The 19,563-nt window shown below is 47.6% G+C and overlaps 2 protein-coding genes across 4 annotated transcripts in view; both read left to right on the plus strand.

The window, feature by feature from the left end:
* Positions 1–19,563, plus strand: part of EVI2A (ecotropic viral integration site 2A) — a 234,222-nt gene that overhangs the window by 153,886 nt on the left and 60,773 nt on the right. The window lies entirely within an intron of this gene.
* KSR1 (kinase suppressor of ras 1) overlaps positions 17,439–19,563 on the plus strand; it is a 108,666-nt gene continuing 106,541 nt past the window's right edge. Inside the window, 1 exon segment of the mRNA XM_083588093.1 lies at positions 17,439–18,196. Within this exon segment, the coding sequence (XP_083444219.1) occupies positions 17,906–18,196 (291 nt within the window). The 5' untranslated portion in view covers positions 17,439–17,905.

Below are 19,563 nucleotides of genomic sequence, written 5' to 3' on the forward strand. Positions count from 1 at the left end.
TTCCTCAGCCCTGCTGCTGCTGCTGTGCTACCTAGAACTAAGCTAAGGTTTGGCTTAGTATTATGACCAAGACAGGGATGGGGACCATCTGTGGACCTCTGGGTATTTCTGGACTCCAACTCCCATTGGTCCCAGCCAGAGACCCTCTCACCATCAAGTCCTTCAAGACCTGTTCCCCACTTTGCTGGCCTGTTCCCAGCAGGCTGGCAAAGGAGGGGCCCCAATTCCAGCTACAGAAACTATTATTGCTGCTCAAGTTGCCAGAGCCCCATCTGCACTGCCCCTTTAACCAGCTGTGTCTTCCATCTAAATAATCCTGGTATCTGAAGTTTGTTAAGGGCTCTGAGAGTTGTTAGGAGACCCCTCTTTCATCCAAGGAACTCAAGGTGGTTCTCTCCAATCTCACAAAAGGCCTGTGAGGAAGATTCAACTGAAAGGCTGTGACTGGCCCAAGCTACCTGCGAGTTTCATAGCCCAGCAGAAATTTGAACCCAGTGGTCTCCCAGGTCCTAGTCTAACACTCTAGCCTAGCCTTTCTCAATTTTGGATTGCCCAATGTTGTTGGACTACAACTCCCATCATCCCTAGTGAAAAGTCCGAACAGCCAGGGATGATGGGATTTGTAGTCCAGCCAAATCTGGGGACCCATGGTTGAGAAAAGCTGCTCTAACCACTACACCACGCTGGCTCTGTCCTTAGTATGTAATACTAATTGGTGTAATAATGTATTTAGAAATACTGTGACAGCAGAAAATCGCCACAAGATCATTGTGTCTGAGTGTGCCCAGGCATAGATATGCATGCTCCCCTATGTGGCAAGCCCCTGAATTGCAGGTGGCAGGTACTCAGTGCTTTCAGGCCCTAGGCTGACTTTTGACACCCAGTCAGGGCCAGCCCAAGACATTTTGAAGTGGACCCCCAAATTGTGCCATGGAAGAAAGGGTGAGGGAAGATTTGCCTCAGGAACAGGGAGTGGGGTATGTGTGTGAGAGGTTGACATTGGGATCTGCTGCTCCAGTGTATCCTGCCACCTGAGGCGGTTAAACTCACCTTGCCTCACGGGTGGGCCGGCACCTTGCCTCATTGGATCCTGGAGAGGAAGGAGGATAAGAAGGGAGGTGGATTTTCCTCCTTTAACCCCCACTATGTGGCAGGTTAGGCCGAGGGGCAGTGGACACACACTGAGCTTCCTGGCCAAGTAGAGATTCGAACCCTGGTCTCCCCGGTTCTGGTGCAACACTCTAACCATTGCCCCACACCAGCTCTATATCTGGGTAGTTTTGGGGGGAGGTGGAGGGGTGAAGAACCACTGATGTTTGGCATTTAATGATCGCAACCCAACCTTGCAACATTTGTCTTTCAGGAAGTCTACCAGAAGAAGACCCAAACACGTAACCTCAAAGTATCCCTATTTTCCAAGGACAGTCCTGGAATTACCAAAGCCATCCGGGCTTCTGATTTGATCCCGCAACATCCCTTTCCCCCCTGCCAGCGCTGCTGCTGCCAAACTTGGGGATGAGGATGAGCCAGCACTTGTCCACTGAGGCCCAGCCCTGTGTAATGCACCAGCTTTGAGGGGCAGGCAGAGGGCAAGGCCACCCTGGGTGGGAAGGAAGGGGGAGCAGAGCAGAGGGCAAGGAGTCTTGATTAAAAAGACCCTGTGAGAGACGCAGGGAAGTGGAGATCTCTCAGGGTGAGAGGCTGGCAGAGGTGAGAGATGGGAGGGTACATCCTTCTCTGTATGCGATGCACCCGTATACCTGTAACCCATCCGTCTGTAAAACCTAGGCTATAATTGCAGGAGAGGACTCTGTTTTATTTTAGCACTTTTCTTCTTTTCTCTTTTATTTTTAGTTTATTATTATTATTATTACAGTGGTACCTCGGGTTACATATGCTTCAGGTTACAGACTCTGCTAACCCAGAAATAGTGCTTCAGGTTAAGAACTTTGCTTCAGGATAAGAACAGAAATCGTGTTCCAGTGGCACGGTGGCAGCAAGAGGCCCCATTAGCTAAAGTGGTGCTTCAGGTTAAGAACAGTTTCAGGTTAAGAACAGACCTCCGGAACGAATTAAGTACTTAACCCGAGGTACCACTGTATTATTATTATTATTATTATTATTATTATTATTATTATTATTTGAATTGTAATGCAAAAAGTTTTAATAAAACTTTATTTGAAAAATAAAATTAAAGGAGTCTTGATTTTAAAAAATCACTCTGTGCATCTGCGTCTAATCTTGCCCCTTTCTCAAATTTATTTATTGGTGTGTGTGTATGTGTGTGTGTGGTCTTTTTGTAAAAGGTATCAAACAACAAACTAAACTTGGAACTGTTGGGTTTTCCCCAGATGGTGGAGGGCATGTTTGCTGTGTCCTGCTGGTATAGTAGCAGCGGCACTCGCCCTTCTTCTGTTAGGAAATGCTTCAGGGAGGGGGGGGTTATGGGAGGTCGAGGAGAGTCAGTTGGGGGGGTGATAAATGTCCCTATTTTCACCTGAGGAATATTGGGGGTATGCAAGCACAGTGGATGATGTGACCTGCTTTGCTCGAAACAGGTCTTTGATGACAATAGCAAGGGCCCTCCTTTCAAGACTGACCCACCCCCTTCCACCCCAATTTCCGGCCATTGTCTCCGATTTCTGTTCCGCTGTGAGCTGCCTCTCAGTGAACACAGCAGCTCATTTCCTGTCCCGGCAGTGACACAGCTCTGCCTCTGGAATGGCTGCCCCGAAGCTATCAAGAGAAGGGTGTCTGTTCCGCCTCTCCTGTTTATGAAGACTCTTCTGCCAAAAACTGCTGCCTGTAGGTGGTGCCAGAGGATCAGAATGAATTTCCTTCCCGGTCCAGTCTAGCCCTACAAGCAACCCTCACAAGGCTGGTGCCTTCCAGATGTTTAGGACAACAACTTCTGGCTGGGGCTGGTGGGAAGCCACCCTCCGAAACAGATCGGCAAAGGCCACCTTGCAACCTGACTGCAATCATATAAATCAGGGTTTCCCAGACTTGGGTCTCCAGCTGTTTTTGGACTGCAATTCCCATCATCCCTGACCACTGGTCCTGCTAGCTAGGGACGATGGGAGTTGTAGTCCAAAAACAGCTGGAGACCCTGCTGTAAGTGCTTATTTAAGCCACATTCACACCATATGTTTAAAGCACCGTGATACCATTTTAAACAGGCACAGCTTGCCCCAAAGAGTTCTGGGAGTTATAGTTTGTTTTGTTATTTAATTTTTACTGAGAATTTTTTTGAGGATATTAAACAGCATGGAGCAAAATCTTCTTCTTCTTTTTTTGGTGATCACTTGTAGCCGAGTAAGATGTTCCATGAACATGGTTTTAACAGTGAGTCTGTAAATGACTTTACTGTAGAGGCCAATTCTGGATCTACATGTCCTTCCACAGTGGGGACATAGGTTTCTGGATGGGAGTTGATCATGGTGAGGGTTTGCCAATCGTGCCTTCCTCTTAGTTCATTTCTCCCTTTCATCCTGAGTTCGAGTGTCTTCAGTTTCCCAATTGTCGGTGTTTATACTACATTTTTTCAGATTTGCCTTGAGAGAGTCTTTGAACCTCTTTTGTTGACCACCAGCATTACTCTTTCCATTTTTAAGTTTGGAATAGCGTAGTCACTTTGGAAGACAATAATCAGGCATCCGCATAACATGATCAGTCCAACAAAGTTGATGTTGAAGAATCATTGTTTCGACACTGGTGATCTTTGCTTCTTCCAGTACTCTGGTACTTGTCTTCCCAGTGATGTGTAAAACTTTTTGGAGACACCGTTGATGGAATCTTTCGAAGAGTTGGAGATGGCGTTTATAAGTGCTCCTGTTTCACAAGCATACAGAAAGGTTGGTAGTACAATAGCTTTGTAAACAAGTATTTTGGTTTCCCTGCGAATGTCCCGGTCCTCAAATATCTTGCACTTCAATTGGGATAAAGCTGCACTTGCAGAGCTCAGGCAATGCTGGATTTCGGCATCTGTGTCAGCCCTTGTGGAAAGATAACTGCCCAGGTAGGAGAAGTGATTGACACTTTCCAACATTACACCATTGAAATTAAACAGGATGGAGCAAAATAATAACTACGGATAAATGAAGGTTGCCTACTTCTTTTTCTTGATAGGCATGATAAGGAAAGAGTTCAGTCGGTAAGCCATGAGACTCAATCTCAGGGTCCTCAGTTTGAGCCTCATGTTTGGCAAAAAAATCTGCATTGTAGGGGATTGGACTAAATAACTCCCCCCCCCCCGGTGGTTTCTTCCAACTGTACAATTCCATGGTTCTATGATTCTAAGATTCAGGGAGGGAGGTAAAGTGTCACCTTAGGGAAGAGGCGAGTAATGATGTTTAGGTAGTGGCTTAGAACCTAAGCGTTTAAGAAGCTCATTCTAAAGGACAAACGTGTTTGGGAAAAATGTCAGATCACAAAGGACGATGGGATTCAGGAGGGAGGGAGGCTCCTTGTGGACGTAAGACAAATTCTGTAAATGTGACTGAAAAGTATGGCTTACATTTAAGTCCCCCAATTTGTCTGCTACATTCTATAAGTTTCTCAACCACTGCCAATTGTCAACCTTGTTCTAGCATCCAGCCGGAGAAAAAATGGTATGAGATGATCTCCAATGGTGTGCAACTTTTAGTCTGGCTGCCATTGTCAATAGCATAATCAAATATTTTGTACAAAGTGTTTTGCATATTTTATGGAAAGGCTAAACCTGGGCCAGTAGGGTGAGTCGTAGTTTGTTAAGGGTATTGCTAGGTAAAGGTAAAGGGGCCCCTGACCATTAGGTCTAGTCGTGGACAACTCTGGGGTTGCGGCGCTCATCTCGTTTTATTGGCTGAGGGAGCCGGCGTACAGCTTCCAGGTCATGTGGCCAGCATGACTAAGCGCACAGAAACGCCGTTTACCTTCCCACCGGAATGGTTCCTTTTTATCTACTTGCACTTTGATGTGCTTTCGAACTGCTAGGTTGGCAGGAGCTGGAACTGAGCAATGGGAGCTCACCCCGTCACAGAGATTCAAACCGCTGACCTTCTGATCGGCAAGCCCTAGGCTCTGTAGTTTAGACCACTGCTAGAAGATCCTTATTCTCCTTCCAGAGCTATAATTCCCAGAGTTCGCTGTGAAAAGGGACTGATTGTTCTTTCGCTAAAGAAACTGTAGCTCTGGGAGGGGAATGCGGGTTTCCTAAAAGCACTGAGGAGCTGCTGCCAACTGATTTTCCCTCTCCCTGGGAGCCTACTGTGGAAGACAGGGCGCATGAGGAACATGCCTCAGAGGAAAAGAAACCGAAGGATGGAGATGAAAAGCTTTGAGATCTCTTCACTCCCTGTGTGCCAGAAGGTGCAGGAGGAGATGAAAGAGGTCTGCCTGCATGAGCAAGAGGAATGGTGTCTGTGGAATGACAGGAGAACAGGGACAGCAGGAGAAATTGGAGGCACATGTGAATGGGCAAGAGGAACAGAAATAGTTGTGGAAGAGAAAGGGCAACAGGAGGGATCAGGCTCTTAATTAGAAGGTTGGTGATTTGAACCCTCCCAGGGACGGCTGTGGGCAGGATTGTGGGGGTTGGACTAGATGACTCTGGGAGTCCCTTCCAACTCTACAATTCTGTTCTCAGGGCTGAGGTGGGTGAGATAAAGCCCTCAAATGCCTTTGCCCCTTGTGCTGTCAGTGGCTCTGTACCAGCTGAACCACAAGCGGATATCCGGCTGTCGCTCTCAGGTCCCACTTGTGAGTTTCACATGGACGTCTGGTTGACCACAGAGGGCTGGACTAGATGGGCCTTTGGCCTCATACTGCAGAGCTCTCCTTCTGTTCTCATGACAGGCTCTGCATTGTCGCCGGCAGAAGCGGGAGCTCCAACTCAAGGAGATTGGTCCGGGAAAGGAGCCAAAACTGGCCTGCGGTTTATGGCATGGCGCCAGGTGATCAGGTCATCAGGGCAAGCCAGGGCTGCATTTCAGGCCCACTTTCCCCACCAGGGTTGCCTTCAGCCGGCTGGCTCCCTCCTTGCTTGAAGAAGAACAAACCTTTCTTCCCTTCAGCAGCAACAGCCCCCTCCAGAGAAGAAAAATCCTGCTGACCATTATGTCTAAAAAAGGTTGTGGAATGCCTGGCTGAGCAGGCCCTCCGGGTAAAACCGCCCAGGCCGGCTGCAGCATAATCGAAATTTATCCCGTGGAATCTTCTGTTGTTTTTTAATGTCGCTCAGCCTTAAAGGTTTTATCCTACTTTCAACTTTCCCATGGGAAAAAAAATATCTAGCATGCCGTGAAGGGGACGGACAATGCACTCTCTCCCCCCAACCCCAAAGCACTGTAATTAATTCCAGAAGGAAATCAGGGAGCAGGAGTGGGAGACACAACAAAATCTGCATCGGATTGAAAAGGAAATATAAACTTGACACCTTGTTGAAGGGGAAACTCTAGCACCTGACTAGCCTTCTTGGAAAGGTGGCTTTTGGGTGTTTCCGCCCCAGACGAGGGTTGGGGAACAGACTCTCGCCATCCCCAGCTTGGCCCAACAGTCAGGCATGATGGGAGTTCAGTTCAGCTCGGGATGAGCGAATCTGCCAATTTTGCTTTCTCTCACTTTCCCATTGTTCCACTCTTAAGGTCATCTCTCCACATTTCCCCATCAGTTTGCAGTATTATTTTTTTAAAGTCCTTGTGAAAATGTAACAGCATTTTGGTGCAAATTTTTTTTTAGCATTTTGTTGTTGTTGTTTAGTCATTTAGTTGTGTCCGACTCTTCGTGACCCCATGGACCAGAGCACGCCAGGCACTCCTGTCTTCCACTGCCTCCCATAGTTTGGTCAAACTCATGCTGGTAGCTTCGAGAACACTGTCCAACCATCTCGTCCTCTGTCGTCCCCTTCTCCTTGTGCCCTCCATCTTTCCCAACATCAGGGTCTTTTCCAGGGAGTCTTTTCTTCTCATGAGGTGGCCAAAGTCTTGGAGCCTCAGCTTCAGGATCTGTCCTTCCAGTGAGCACTCAGGGCTGATTTCCTTCAGAATGGATAGGTTTGATCTTCTTGCAGTCCATGGGACTCTCAAGAGTCTCCTCCAGGACTATAATTCAAAAGCATCAATCCTTTGGCGATCAGCCTTCTTTATGGTCCAGCTCTCACTTCCATGCATCACTACTGGGAAAACCATAGCTTTAACTATACGGACCTTTGTTGGCAAGGTGATGTCTCTGCTTTTTAAGATGCTGTCTAGGTTTGTCATTGCTTTTCTCCCAAGAAGCAGGCGTCTTTTAATTTCGTGACTGCTGTCACCATCTGCAGTGATCATGGAGCTCTCTCACTGCCTCCATTTCTTCCCCTTCTATTTGCCAGGAGGTGATGGGACCAGTGGCCATGATCTTCATTTTTTTTGATGTTATCTGTCTATTTATTTATTGCTTATATGTCTCCACCTTTTCCTCCAAGGATCACAACACGGCACATACAGGGTCATCCTCCACTCGCTTAACCCCCACAACAACCCTATGAGGCTGGCAGGCAGTGTGACTGGCCCAAGGTCACCCAGTTGAGAGCTTCAGGGCAGAGTGAGGATTGGAACTCTGTTCTCCAAGGCCCCTGTCTGACATTCTAACCTCTCCTCTGTGGTCTTGCCTAACAGACCCATTTTTGCAAAGCGATTTCCCTTAATACAATGCATGTTTGCATTATATCTTTTACTGTTCACTTTTATAGGAATACTTTCCCCTGGTGCATGCACAAAAGTGGGTTTGAGAACTGCAAAATTTGGATAATGTGCACATTTTGAAAGATGCACACCTGTGCAACCACCACACAAAACCAACTGTGGAATGTTTCATCAAGTCACAGAACTGCAGGACAGGAAGGGACTCCAAGGTTCATCTAGTCCAGCCCCCCGGGGCACTGCAAGAATGGCAGCTAAATAATTATTGGCAGGTGCCCATCCAACCTCTGTATAAAAACCTCTAATGAAGCAGACCCCACCATGTGATGGAGCTGCAGGAGCTGCTGCAATAGCTCAGTAGGTAAAGCACGAGACTCTTGATCTCAGGGTCGTGGGTTCGAGCCCCATGTTGGACAAAAGATTCCTGCATTGCAGGGGATTGGACTAAATGACCCTTTGTGGCTCCTTCCAATTCTATGATTCTATACATTGATTTAAAACACAGCAGAATGTCTGCTCTGAAACTTGTGCAGGTGCAAAGAGGGACTGAGAGTAGGAGCATGGGTGCCCAATAAGGAGGGCATTGGAAAGGGCGTCATTACTTTGACTGGAAACCTGTGTGTCTTCTTCCTTTCTAGTGCTTCAGTGTGTACATCACCACTAGATTTTCAGCATATCTAGTCATTTGCTGCACAAGTGAAACTGATAGCAAAACTTGAAAATAATGCGAGGGAAAAGCTCTGTCTTTTACAGCATTGATGCAAGTACTTTCCTCTCCACAAGGATACTGAAGCTGAAAGCAGGGAGGTTATGCTTCTCTTAGGCTGACCCCAAAGGCATCTATTTCCTTTCATCATCTCCTCACTTTCTACCTTCCAGTCTGTCCAATGTGCCTTTTTTAACCTGCAAGTTCATGGCCCTTGTAAGTGGCTTAAGCACGGCAGGGGAGCTGACCTCTTAATCCTAGGTGAACACTTAGTCTTTAAACTTCAGCAAAGTTTAGCTACCGTGTACACTTAAAGGGGACGCTGGGAAGAAATGCCAATTATAATCTCCCCTCAGCTTAAATCCCCTCCTGCCTTGTCATCCAAACCTCCTTTTTTGGGTGGGTGGGAAGAGTTGGTATGAAATGACCATTTAATGCATTGCCAACTTGTGACAGTCTGTAGAGACAGGCAAATCCATTTCAGTTTCTCATTTGTCCAGTCTTAAGTCTAGTTCTCCATGTTTCCACACCAGTTTGTAATTAAACAAACAAACAAATAAACAAACAAAATCCACCAATCCTCATTGTAGTGCAAATTTACCCCAATTAACACATTTTTGTATGTAATCAAAGATGGAGGGCACAAGGAGAAGGGGATGCCAGAGGACGAGACGGCTGGACGGTGTTCTTGAAGCTACCAGCATGAGTTTGACCAAACTGCGGGAGGCAGTGGAAGACAGGAGTGCCTGGGGTGCTCTGGTCCATGGGGTCACGAAGAGTCGGACACGACTAAACAACAACAACAGCAATCTTGTTTAATACATGTTCCTTCCTTCCTTTCTTATTTGGAATATTTTAAACGAAAGATTGCAGGCCAGAGTAAAAATGCTGGCTAAGCTTCCTTTCAAAGCCAGGACCTCACCTGGGAAAGAGATGTTAACATGACAAAAAGTGTTGAGGGCCCATCACAGAGGAATCCTTGGGCAGAGGATGGCCAAGGTGATGGGTTAGGGAGGGACATCGCAACCTTGGCTCCCCCAATCATCCTCGGAAGCTGGCGTCTCTGACCTTAACTGTTCCTCAATGAAAATTTTCACTGCCCACCACCCGGAACCCTTTGCAATCTTGCTACCGCTCGGCAGAGAGTGGGGGTGGCACCCAACTTCTGTAACAGTATCATTTCCAAACTACCAAGTACACCACTTTAGAACCAGGGTGGCAAACCCTGCGGCCCTCCAGATGTTCCCATCACTTCCAGTCAGCATGGGCAGTGGTCGCGGATGATGGGAACCAGAGTCCGGTCACATCTGGTTTAGAGGAAGGCAAAGCTAAAAAAAAAAAAGGGTCTGTATAGTTAAAGCTATGGTTTTCCCAGTAGTGATGTATGGAAGTGAGAGCTGGACCATAAAGAAGGCTGATCGCCGAAGAATTGATGCTTTGAATTATGGTGCTGGAGGAGACTTTTGAGAGTCCCATGGATTGCAAGAAGATCAAACCTATCCATTCTGAAGGAAATCAGCCCTGAGTGCTCACTGGAAGGACAGATCCTGAAGCTGAGGCTCCAATACTTTGGCAACCTCATGAGAAGAGAAGACTCCCTGGAAAAGACCCTGATGTTGGAAAAGATTGAGGGCACAAGGAGAAGGGGACGACAGAGGACGAGATGGTTGGACAGTGTTCTCGAAGCTACCAGCATGAGTTTGACCAAACTGCAGGAGGCAGTGGAAGACAGGAGTGCCTGGCGTGCTCTGGTCCATGGAGTCACGAAGAGTCGGACACTACTAAACAACAGCAGCAACAACAACAAAAGCTAAAAATCTGCAGATTATTCCAAACAGAAGTGCACAGCTCCCCTTTTCCCTGCAGCTTCCAGGAGATCTCGTGCATGCCTCAAAAGCACCAAACCCGGCCTTGACATCCATCATGTGGTGTTTGAGTTTGCCTTTCCCCCCATCTCTTCTCTTCCTTCCTCACCCCATTTCCCTTTTGTTCCCTGCCCTTCTTTACTGAAAGCCCGAGGGGCAGAGACTGAGCTTTTATGGCTCTGCGTGAGGTGCTGCGGTAGCCTTTCCTGGCTGAAGAGCAGGGTATAAATGTTCCGAACAAATACGAGTTCAAAAGTCTCTGCGACTGGGTGGCAGCTGTTTCTTGAAAGTTTGTCTAGAACTTTTTGCAGAACGGGTGGGAAGGAGGAGGAAGGGGGAGATGGTGGCGGGGAACTCCATGTGACCATCCCAGTTACTCACGCCCCATCCTGAGCGAACAAAAGGCTTTAAAGCTCTGCTGCCCACAAGCGCTGCTGTCTAGTTGGCTGCAAATGAGCTATTTTGCTCTAATGAGGCATCTCTCTCCCCCCAGTACTGTACCAAGGAAGCCCAGATTGCACACGAAGCATGAAATCCAGACTGCGGGAACAGACGCCGAGCAGAACACGCTTCTTCCCCTGCCCTTTGTGGTGGTTTTGGAGCTTCCAAAAACAGATGGAGAAACGAACTGACTGTGTCCCTTCATCCTCCAAAACGCCTGTTCTGTGCCTGGGAGTATACACAAGGGACTAAGAAGAGCCTGGCTCCTGGGTCAAGATAATGGCCCCGTTTTATTTTTATTTATGGAATGTGTATACAGTGGGACCTTGGTTCTCAAATGCCTTGGTACTCAAACAACTTGGAACCTGCAAACACTGCAAACCCGGAAGTAAGTGTTCCGGTTTGCGAACCCTTTTTCGGAAGCTTAATGTGCTCCGTTTTGAGTGTTACGCTTCCGTTTCAAGTGTTACGCTGAGGTCTGTCTGTTTTTGCCATTTATTTTGCGTTTTTGTTTTCGCGGCTCTTTTTGTTTTGACTGTGTGGAACCCAGTTCAGCTACTGATTGATTTGATTGTGTGACTGCAGTACATTGTTTATTGCTTTCATTTTATGGATCAATGGTCTTGTTAGACAGTAACAAACACATGTTAAATTGCTGTTTTAGAGGTTGTTTTTAAAAGTCTGGAACGGAGTAATCCGTTTTGCATTACTTTCTATGGGAAAGCGAGCCTTGGTTTTGGAATGCTTTGGTTTTGGAACTGTCAGGGAACTGCCATCGGAGCTAGAGGCGGAGGCAAGGCTCCACAGCGATGCTGGAGAAGGGCCCAGCAGGGAGAGAGGCAGCTCATCGGCTGGGGAAGGAAATCAGCGTGACACCAGGGAGAAAGGGGGGCAGATGGGGGAATCGGCGAGAGGGCTCCAGGACTCCTCGCCGGAGACCAGCGGGGAGAGCACGGGTCCTCCGCTGCCCACACCCACCCTGCGCAGAAGACTTCCGCGCAGGGAGAGTAGGCGGAGACTTGGCGTCAAAGAACTTCTATGCTGGAAGAGGTTCAAGAAACGCCCACTGACGGATTCTGCTAGCGACTGAAACAGCCACGAAGTGAAGGGCTGTCCAGACAGAAAAGGTTTAACCAGGCAACCTAGCCAGGAGTGGCGGCAACTTACGCACAAGCAACCCCTATAACCATTACAGGAACGGACTTCCGGAACGGATTAAGTTTGATCCGAGGGCGGTTCACGACATAAAAATACAACATGAAAGCACAAAACACGTAATAAAACAGAATCAATCCAAGAACACCACTCCCATGAACACATTTCAGAGGACATAAGGCCCTTGCCTGAAACCCTGGAGAGCTGCTGCCAGTCAGTGCAGGCAGTACTAAGTGAGATGCACCAATGGCCTGGCTTGACATAACACAGCTTTCTAGCATACTACTGTCATGGTAAAGTAAATAAAAATGCTGCTGTTACAGTCACAGGAGAGGCAGCCAAGAAAATATATTTGTCCGTCTCACGCATAAGGCTGGGGACCCACCAGGGCATAGCAGCTAGGCTAGGCAGGTTTGGGTTCAAATCCCATTATTAAATCCCCGTTCACAACTAATTTCTCCATATAATCACATCACGGCGCCAGACCTGCTGCTCTGTCTCATGGTATTATGTACCACAGACCGAAAAAAGGTACTCTGTAGGTGTGTGGGAGGCAGCCTTTGAGGGGAAATCATCGATAATAAAAAGCTTTCTTCCTCTGAAAACAATTAGCGCCCCAGCTCTCCAAATCCCGGTGCTCTAAAGCTTCTCAAAGGAGCATTTCCGTTACCTGTGTTAAAACAGATCAAGTTGAGTAATTGCACGTTAAATATTATGATTTCACCACAAGGTAACTCTCTGCAAAAAGGTATCGTGGGTGTTTTGCCGAGCTCCATGTAAAGTGCACTCAAGCCACATGTTATTTCCTAAATAGATTTCTTTCTTTCTTTCTTTCCTTCTTTTTCACAAAGAACATTATGTATTACTGGGAGGGAGAAACTTCGCAAGATCTCAGCAGCGATATCCAACTCAACCCGAATGCAGCTGCTCTGCAAGACAACAAGCAATTTAGGGCATCTCCATATCACTTGTTTATGCCCGTGTTTATCCTGGTTTGCTTGTGCAAGGCTTACACAGTGGTGAGACTATGCCCAGTTTTTATTCAGCAGCTATTCTGATTTATTTATAGAGCAGTTATAGTATAGAAAGCATTCAGACTGATTTACTTATGGGGTATTTACACATCTTCTTGTTGGGCCAACTGCTCACCCTGCACTTTTCAATGCATTTCCCTGTAACTTTCCAAACTGCAAAAAGCCCGTTGTTGTTTCTAGAAGTGGATTTGTTTCAACTGTGCTTTCTCCCTCACAGAGCTACAATTTCCAGCATCCTTAAACTACAGTTCCCAGGATTCTTTGGGAGAAATGTGTTTTAAATGTGCATTGAGTGTGGATTTGCCCTGGCTGCAGACACACTACAGTGGTACCTTGGGTTAAGAACTTAATTCGTTCTGGAGGTCCGTTCTTAACCTGAAACTGTTATTAACCTGAACTTTAGCTAACTTTAGCAAACTTTAGCTAATGGGGCCTCCCTTTGCTGCCACGCCGCGATTTCTGTTCTCATCCTGAAGCAAAGTTCTTAACCCGAGGCACTATTTCTGGGTTAGTGGAGTCTGTAACCTGAAGCATCTGTAACCTGAAGTGTCTGTAACCCGAGGTACCACCGTATAATTTTAAGGTACATTTGTAGCACAAATAATTCTGGGCACTGTAGCTTGCTAAGAGTTGCTGGGAATTGTAAACTCTGCGAGGGGCAAACTAAAGTGCCCAGAATTCTTTGACAGAAAGAATGTACTTTAAAGGGCCACAGTTCCAAATTCTGCCTAACGTTAGACCCAGGGACTTGCACAGTGCTTCACTTTCTTTCTTTCTTTTTACTGTTTCTCCGTCTCCACCCCTCACTTTTATTTTTTTTAAAAAAGGTAAATACGTTGTCTGTTTGGCCTAATGTACAGCACTGCTCAGACCTTTATGGAAGACTCCATGAATTTCCCCAATCCTCTTTGAAAGCCTTTAAAATTGGTGGCACCGCTGCGTCTTGTGGGAGTGAGTTTTATCGTTTAACAATTGCACAGTGTAAACTCTTGCACTTTCTCTTCTATCAATCCTGAATTTTCCAATCTTCAGCTTCTCTGGGCATCCAGGAGTTCTTATGAGTGAGGAATGGAAATGTTTCTCCATCCACTGTCCCCAAGCCAACACTCAAAAGTTGCAGTCATGTGTTAAAAGTCTCTCTCTCTCCCTCCCTCCCTCCCTCTTTTTTTTTTCCTTCTGAAGGGAACAATGGCTTTCCCTGTGAGGAGAAGAGGCTCCCCACTTTGCCATCTCCTCCTCTCAGTTCTGTCTGCAAAAGGCCTGCGTTTGTCTTTTGTCTAATCCTCGTCCAAGGACCCAAAGCCTCTCTCTGACTCTCTTTCTCTTTTCCCACCCCCTCCCAGCTAACACCATCTGGGCCCTTTGAGCCAAGGGGAAGAATGTGGGGATGTAGACATTCATGCTAAATTGGGGGGGGGGGAAGAATGTTTAGTCAGCACATCGCTTCCTCACTCGAGCCTGTTCTTTCGGCACATTATCAAAGAGGACTGTGGCCTGTTCTGTGGCAAATGCTATTTATTAAGCCAAATGTTCCCAGTGGAACACAGAAATAAATGCAAACACACCCACCAGCGAGCTTTAAGGGTTTGATGGCCTCTCTGAGCTGTTGCACCATCCTCTGACTCAGAAGCCTGACCCCCTAGTCCTTAAACGCTTGCGGGTAAAGCACTCTGTCTATGCTCAGCAGCTCTCTTTAATGCTTCGGGTGCTCTATGGCTGAGCACTGGATCAGATCAAATTATATGGCTGGGAGCCATATAATGTTCCAGAGGAGGAGAGCAGATAAAGTGGACAACAAGTGCAGCTGGAAGAGGAACAAGATCAAGGAGGGGGCTGGACTAGATGGTTATCAGGACCCCTTCCGACTGTACAATTCTGTGATCCTAAGGACTCCCCCTCTGGATGTTGTCGGATTACAATCACCATCAGCTCCAGCCAGGATTGCCGGTTGCTAAGGATGATGGAAGTTGCAGTCAGCAACATGTGGAAGGCACAACATTGGCTAGCCCTGAGGATGGGTATGAATGCAAGCTGTGTGTTTTAGCTCTGCCTATTTAGGTGTTTAGCCCCAACCCTTTCCCCTAAGGAAATTTGGCCTATTGGGAGGGGAGAAGCTCTTACATTTAAAACACGTCTCCCTCCACAAAAGAAATAAATCTTGCAAGCTGTGGTTTTGAAATATACTCAGAGTCGAGTGTGGATTTCATGCTCTTTATTCAGCTCATAGTAGTGAGGGAGAATGGAAGTTCCACAGAAATGTCTGCTTTATATACATTATTTACACAATGGGCCCCACATGATTGGCTAGTTCCGGGATTCTCCTGTAGGCCAATCAGGTTGCGGATCCACTTCCACCTGGAGTTGGATTGGGTGGCTCCTGCGGACCAATCAGACTGCAGCATTCTGAATCCTATTGTTCTAGGACCAATCAGACTGCTGCAATCTGGATCCTATTCAACTCAGTACATAACAGGTTTATTCCTACAGAGCTACAATTCCTGGTACCCTTAAAAAAAAACTGCAGTTCCCAGAATTCTTTGCAGGAAGCCATGCACTTTAAATGCACAGGGCATACATGGCCCTAGGGCGGCAAAGCACATGTTCTGCACCCCTGAGCTTCCCCACCCTACTTCCTTTCTTCCACTTGTTCCAGTGGGGGGTTCACAGCCCACGTTGGCAAGAGAGCCCTCCTGCCTTATTCTGCCATGAGGCATCCTGCCCAGCTGGGACCACAACAGCACCAGGCCTCTCAGGGTGCTGAGAGGAACCCAACGACTCCTGCGCTTAAGTGTTTATGTTGGCCAAAGAAGTCAGTTTATGCAAGTGCCCGCTTGAAGTGTGAAAAGGCCACTCGTCGTCTCTTTACAGAGTGTAAACATGCTGCCCTGGTGTATTTATGGAACGTGTTGGGAAGGTAATTTTTAGAAAGGCATGATGGCCCGCCTCACAAGCGCGGCGCTCTTCGGCATTAGCCAGGAATGTCTCTGGAGTCATTCCAGCACCAGGTATAGCACCTTGAGCTCCTTGGAGGAAGAAAAGGTGGGGCATAAATGCAATATATAAATGAATGAATGAATGAATGAATGAGAAAGACAGAGGAAAAACCTAAACAGGAGGATAATTAAAAGGTAATAATAAAAATAATAAATAATAAAATAATAAAAATAAATTAAAAAAAGTAAAACCCCATAGTGCCAAGGGATTGGACTGGATCAAGACAATAGTTCCCATAAGAGCTGCAGTATGTCTTAGTCCTTCCCTTTGTTTTGCTTAAATTTGGAGGGGTATAAAACACCTAGGCAGGAGTTCCACAGGTGGTGCATCCCGGCACTCACGCTGCCAAACCCTGCAATCTGCTTGCCACCCAACTCCTTCATCATCATCATCAAACACAATAATACCAACGCAAACTATCACTTCGCCTTTGCACAGCGCTTTCAAGGCGTCCAAAGCACTTCACACGCATATTATCTATAGTTGTACTGCTTAACAACAGCCCTGTAAGGTATGATGATACCATTAAACCCTTTTGCAGACAGGAAGACTGAGGCTGGAACAAAGCCATCTTCTATATAGCGAAGCTCGCAGCAGGCATGAAATCTGAACGAGGGACTTCCTGATTCACAGCTCTTTCAGCCACTAACCTTCCCAGCAATACTAAAAGGTTTGTTGTTGTTTAGTTGTTTAGTCATGTCCGACTCTTCGTGACTCCATGGACCAGAGCACACCAGGCACTCCTGTCTTCCACTGCCTCCCGCAGTTTGGTCAAACTCATGCTGGTAGGTTCGAGAACACTGTCCAACCATCTCGTCCTCTGTCGTCCCCTTCTCTTTGTGCCTTCAATCTTTCCCAACATCAGGGTCTTTTCCAGGGAGTCTTCTCTTCTCATGAGGTGGCCAAAGTATTGGAGGTTACATACACTTCAGGTTACAGACTCCGCTAACCGAGAAATAGTGCTTCAGGTTAAGAACTTTGCTTCAGGATGAGAACAGAAATTGTGCTCCAGTGGCGCAGCAGCAGCAGGAGGCCCCATTAGCTAAAGTGGTGCTTCAGGTTAAGAACAGTTTCAGGTTATGAACAGACCTCCGGAACGAATTAAGTACTTAACCCGAGGTACCACTGTACGGACCTTTGTTGGCAAGGTGATGTCTCTGCTTTTTAAGATGCTGTCTAGGTTTGTCATTGCTTTTCTCCCAAGAAGCAGGCGTCTTTTAATTTCGTGACTGCTGTCACCATCTGCAGTGATCATGGAGCCCAAGAAAGTAAAATCTGTCACTGCCTCCATTTCTTCCCCTTCTATTTGCCAGGAGGAGATGGGACCAGTGTCCATGATCTTCGTTTTTTTGATGTTGAGCTTCAAACCATATTTTGCGTTCTCCTCTTTCACCCTCATTAAAAGGTTCTTTAATTCCTCCTCACTTTCTTAGTATTGTTTTAAAAGCAGCAACCTCGCAGCATTGTCTTGGCTGCCGTCCTGCTTTTGCGCGCGCCTGCAAGAGCGCGAGCAGCCGGGGAAGCGCCCTCTCTCCCCGCCCTCCTCCCTCCCCTCCGGCTCCCAACCAAAACAACACCGCAGGACTACAACTCCCAGCATCCTCCTCGGTAGCCGTGACCTGGACCCCAGCTGATATTCAAAGCTGGCTGGAAAGCGAAGCTCAGAAGAGGAGAGCACTAGTTTGCAGCGCGGCTGCTGCTGCTGCGACTGACCCCGCATCGCCGCCACCCACCTTCCTCTGCCGCCCTTTTCTCCTCGCTCCCTAGGGGGAAATAAACTCATTTTCAGTTTTCTTTCTTTTTTTTTGTGGGGGAGAGATGCACTTTGGGTCCCTTTTGCACTGATTATTATCATTTAAAAAATAATAATAATTAGTGCATGCAATTGGAAAGGCAATTCATTCTGCCCAACGTCGTCGGGGCTTGAGCGGGCAGCGGCGGCGGAAGGTCTAGCTCCGGCCCGGCCCTCGACCCGCTTCCCCGGCCCTTGCCTGCCCTCCCTCCGAGAGTCGCCGCGCCAGCCCCCCCCCCCCGCCTCCCCGATGCCGAGGAATGGATAGAGCGTCTGCCGCGCGGAGAGGAGCCGAGAGGATGGTGGAGAAGAAAGAGTGCGCCGCGGGCCGGACGGCAGGGGCAGCGGGGGCCGGAGGAGGAGGAGGGCGCAGCGGCCGAGCCCCCCCGGACGGCCTGGCCTCCGGACGCCCCGGCCGGGCCGGCTGCGCGCTGCAGCAATGCGGGCAGCTCCAGGACCTCATCGACATCTCCCTGTCCAGCCTGCAGGGGCTCCGCACCAAATGCGCCGCTTCCAACGACCTCACCCAGCAAGAGATCCGCACTTTGGAGGTACGCGGAGGGCGCCCCCTCTTTCCGCCAAAGGGGGTTGCCTTGGTGCCAGCTCCCCAGGGGGTCCTCTACCAGCTCCTCGCTTTCCTCCCCCCCCCCGCAGCTAGCTTCCGCGGGAATTAATGAATTTTTTTGGGGGGGGGGTGGCTGGGTGCGGGTTGCGCGCGCGCGCCTTGATTTCCTCTCTCCCACCGATATGCGCGGACAATTGTCACAAAGAATCTCTGGGTCCCTTTCCTGAGCTGGAGGCGCAATCCCCTCCCTTAGGGAGACAACCCTCTTATTTATCCTTGTTATTGATAGGTATATTGCATTTAATAATAAATAATAGGCTTTATTATTATAAATATGTACGCCGCATGCACTCTTCTTGCTGGGCGCTGCGTTTATTATTATTATTACTAGGATTAGGTATTGCGGTTTCTTGGATTTTCCTCCTTTTTGTAATGGGACCAGCATGGCCACTTGCGATTAAAAATAAAAACAAAAATTGAAAAGCTATACCTTTCTATTTCCCCATGCATTTCCCCCCCCCCCCAGTAGTGATTACATTGGCAGAATAAAAATAATCTGTCCTCTCGGTGCAAGCCTGTATGCGTGTCTGCTTGGGAGTTGGCCTCGCTGAGTTCAATGGAACTGACTGCCTGGTAAGTGTGTATCTATAATAAGCAGTCCCTAAGCTTTTGGGGCTACCTACCAGGGGCGTATTTTGAAATTGAGAAGACAAACCAACCTGTTGTTGGGCACCACCAAATACTAATTTCACAGGGGAAAAGCTGTACTGTATACGTTTGCAGCCTTGAGGACAGATCGCTCCTGCAACCATGAGATCTTTTCTGGCAGTAGTACGCTGTTTGCCAAAGAAACAGTGCCCTTCCCCTCAGTGAATGCTTTTATTTACTAAAACTGCAGTGCTCTGCACACTTACCTGGGAGTAAGTCCCATCCAACTCCTTGCGGACTTTGCTTCAGAGAAGATATGTATTGCGACTGCACGGTTAAGGATTTTATTATTGGTGGTGGCGGTGGGTTTTTTGCTCTGACACAAAGTCGTGCTTTATGAAACCGTGAAAACAACAAAAAACCCCAATCTTAACCCACCAGTAATTTGCCCTGTTCCAATCAATAAAACCATAGCTGCAGGTTGGAAAAATTCACTGCCAACATCTTAAACATGGTTAAAAGCTTTTTTTCTTAAAAAAAAGAAGCAATGGTTAATTTTCCAGGAAAAGGTGTGTGTCGGTGTGTGCTAACCCCACACTCAGAAAAGGAAGTGATGTCTGCACTGTGCAGTGGGGGGGGAGCGGAGGTTGATGACTGCCTTGTTGCAACACTTGCTTTTTCAGAGGGGAGGGGCGCTGTCTGGCT

The sequence above is a fragment of the Podarcis filfolensis genome (genome assembly GCF_964270895.1).
Source record: "Podarcis filfolensis genome assembly, chromosome: 15".
NCBI classification, from domain to species: domain Eukaryota; kingdom Metazoa; phylum Chordata; class Lepidosauria; order Squamata; family Lacertidae; genus Podarcis; species Podarcis filfolensis.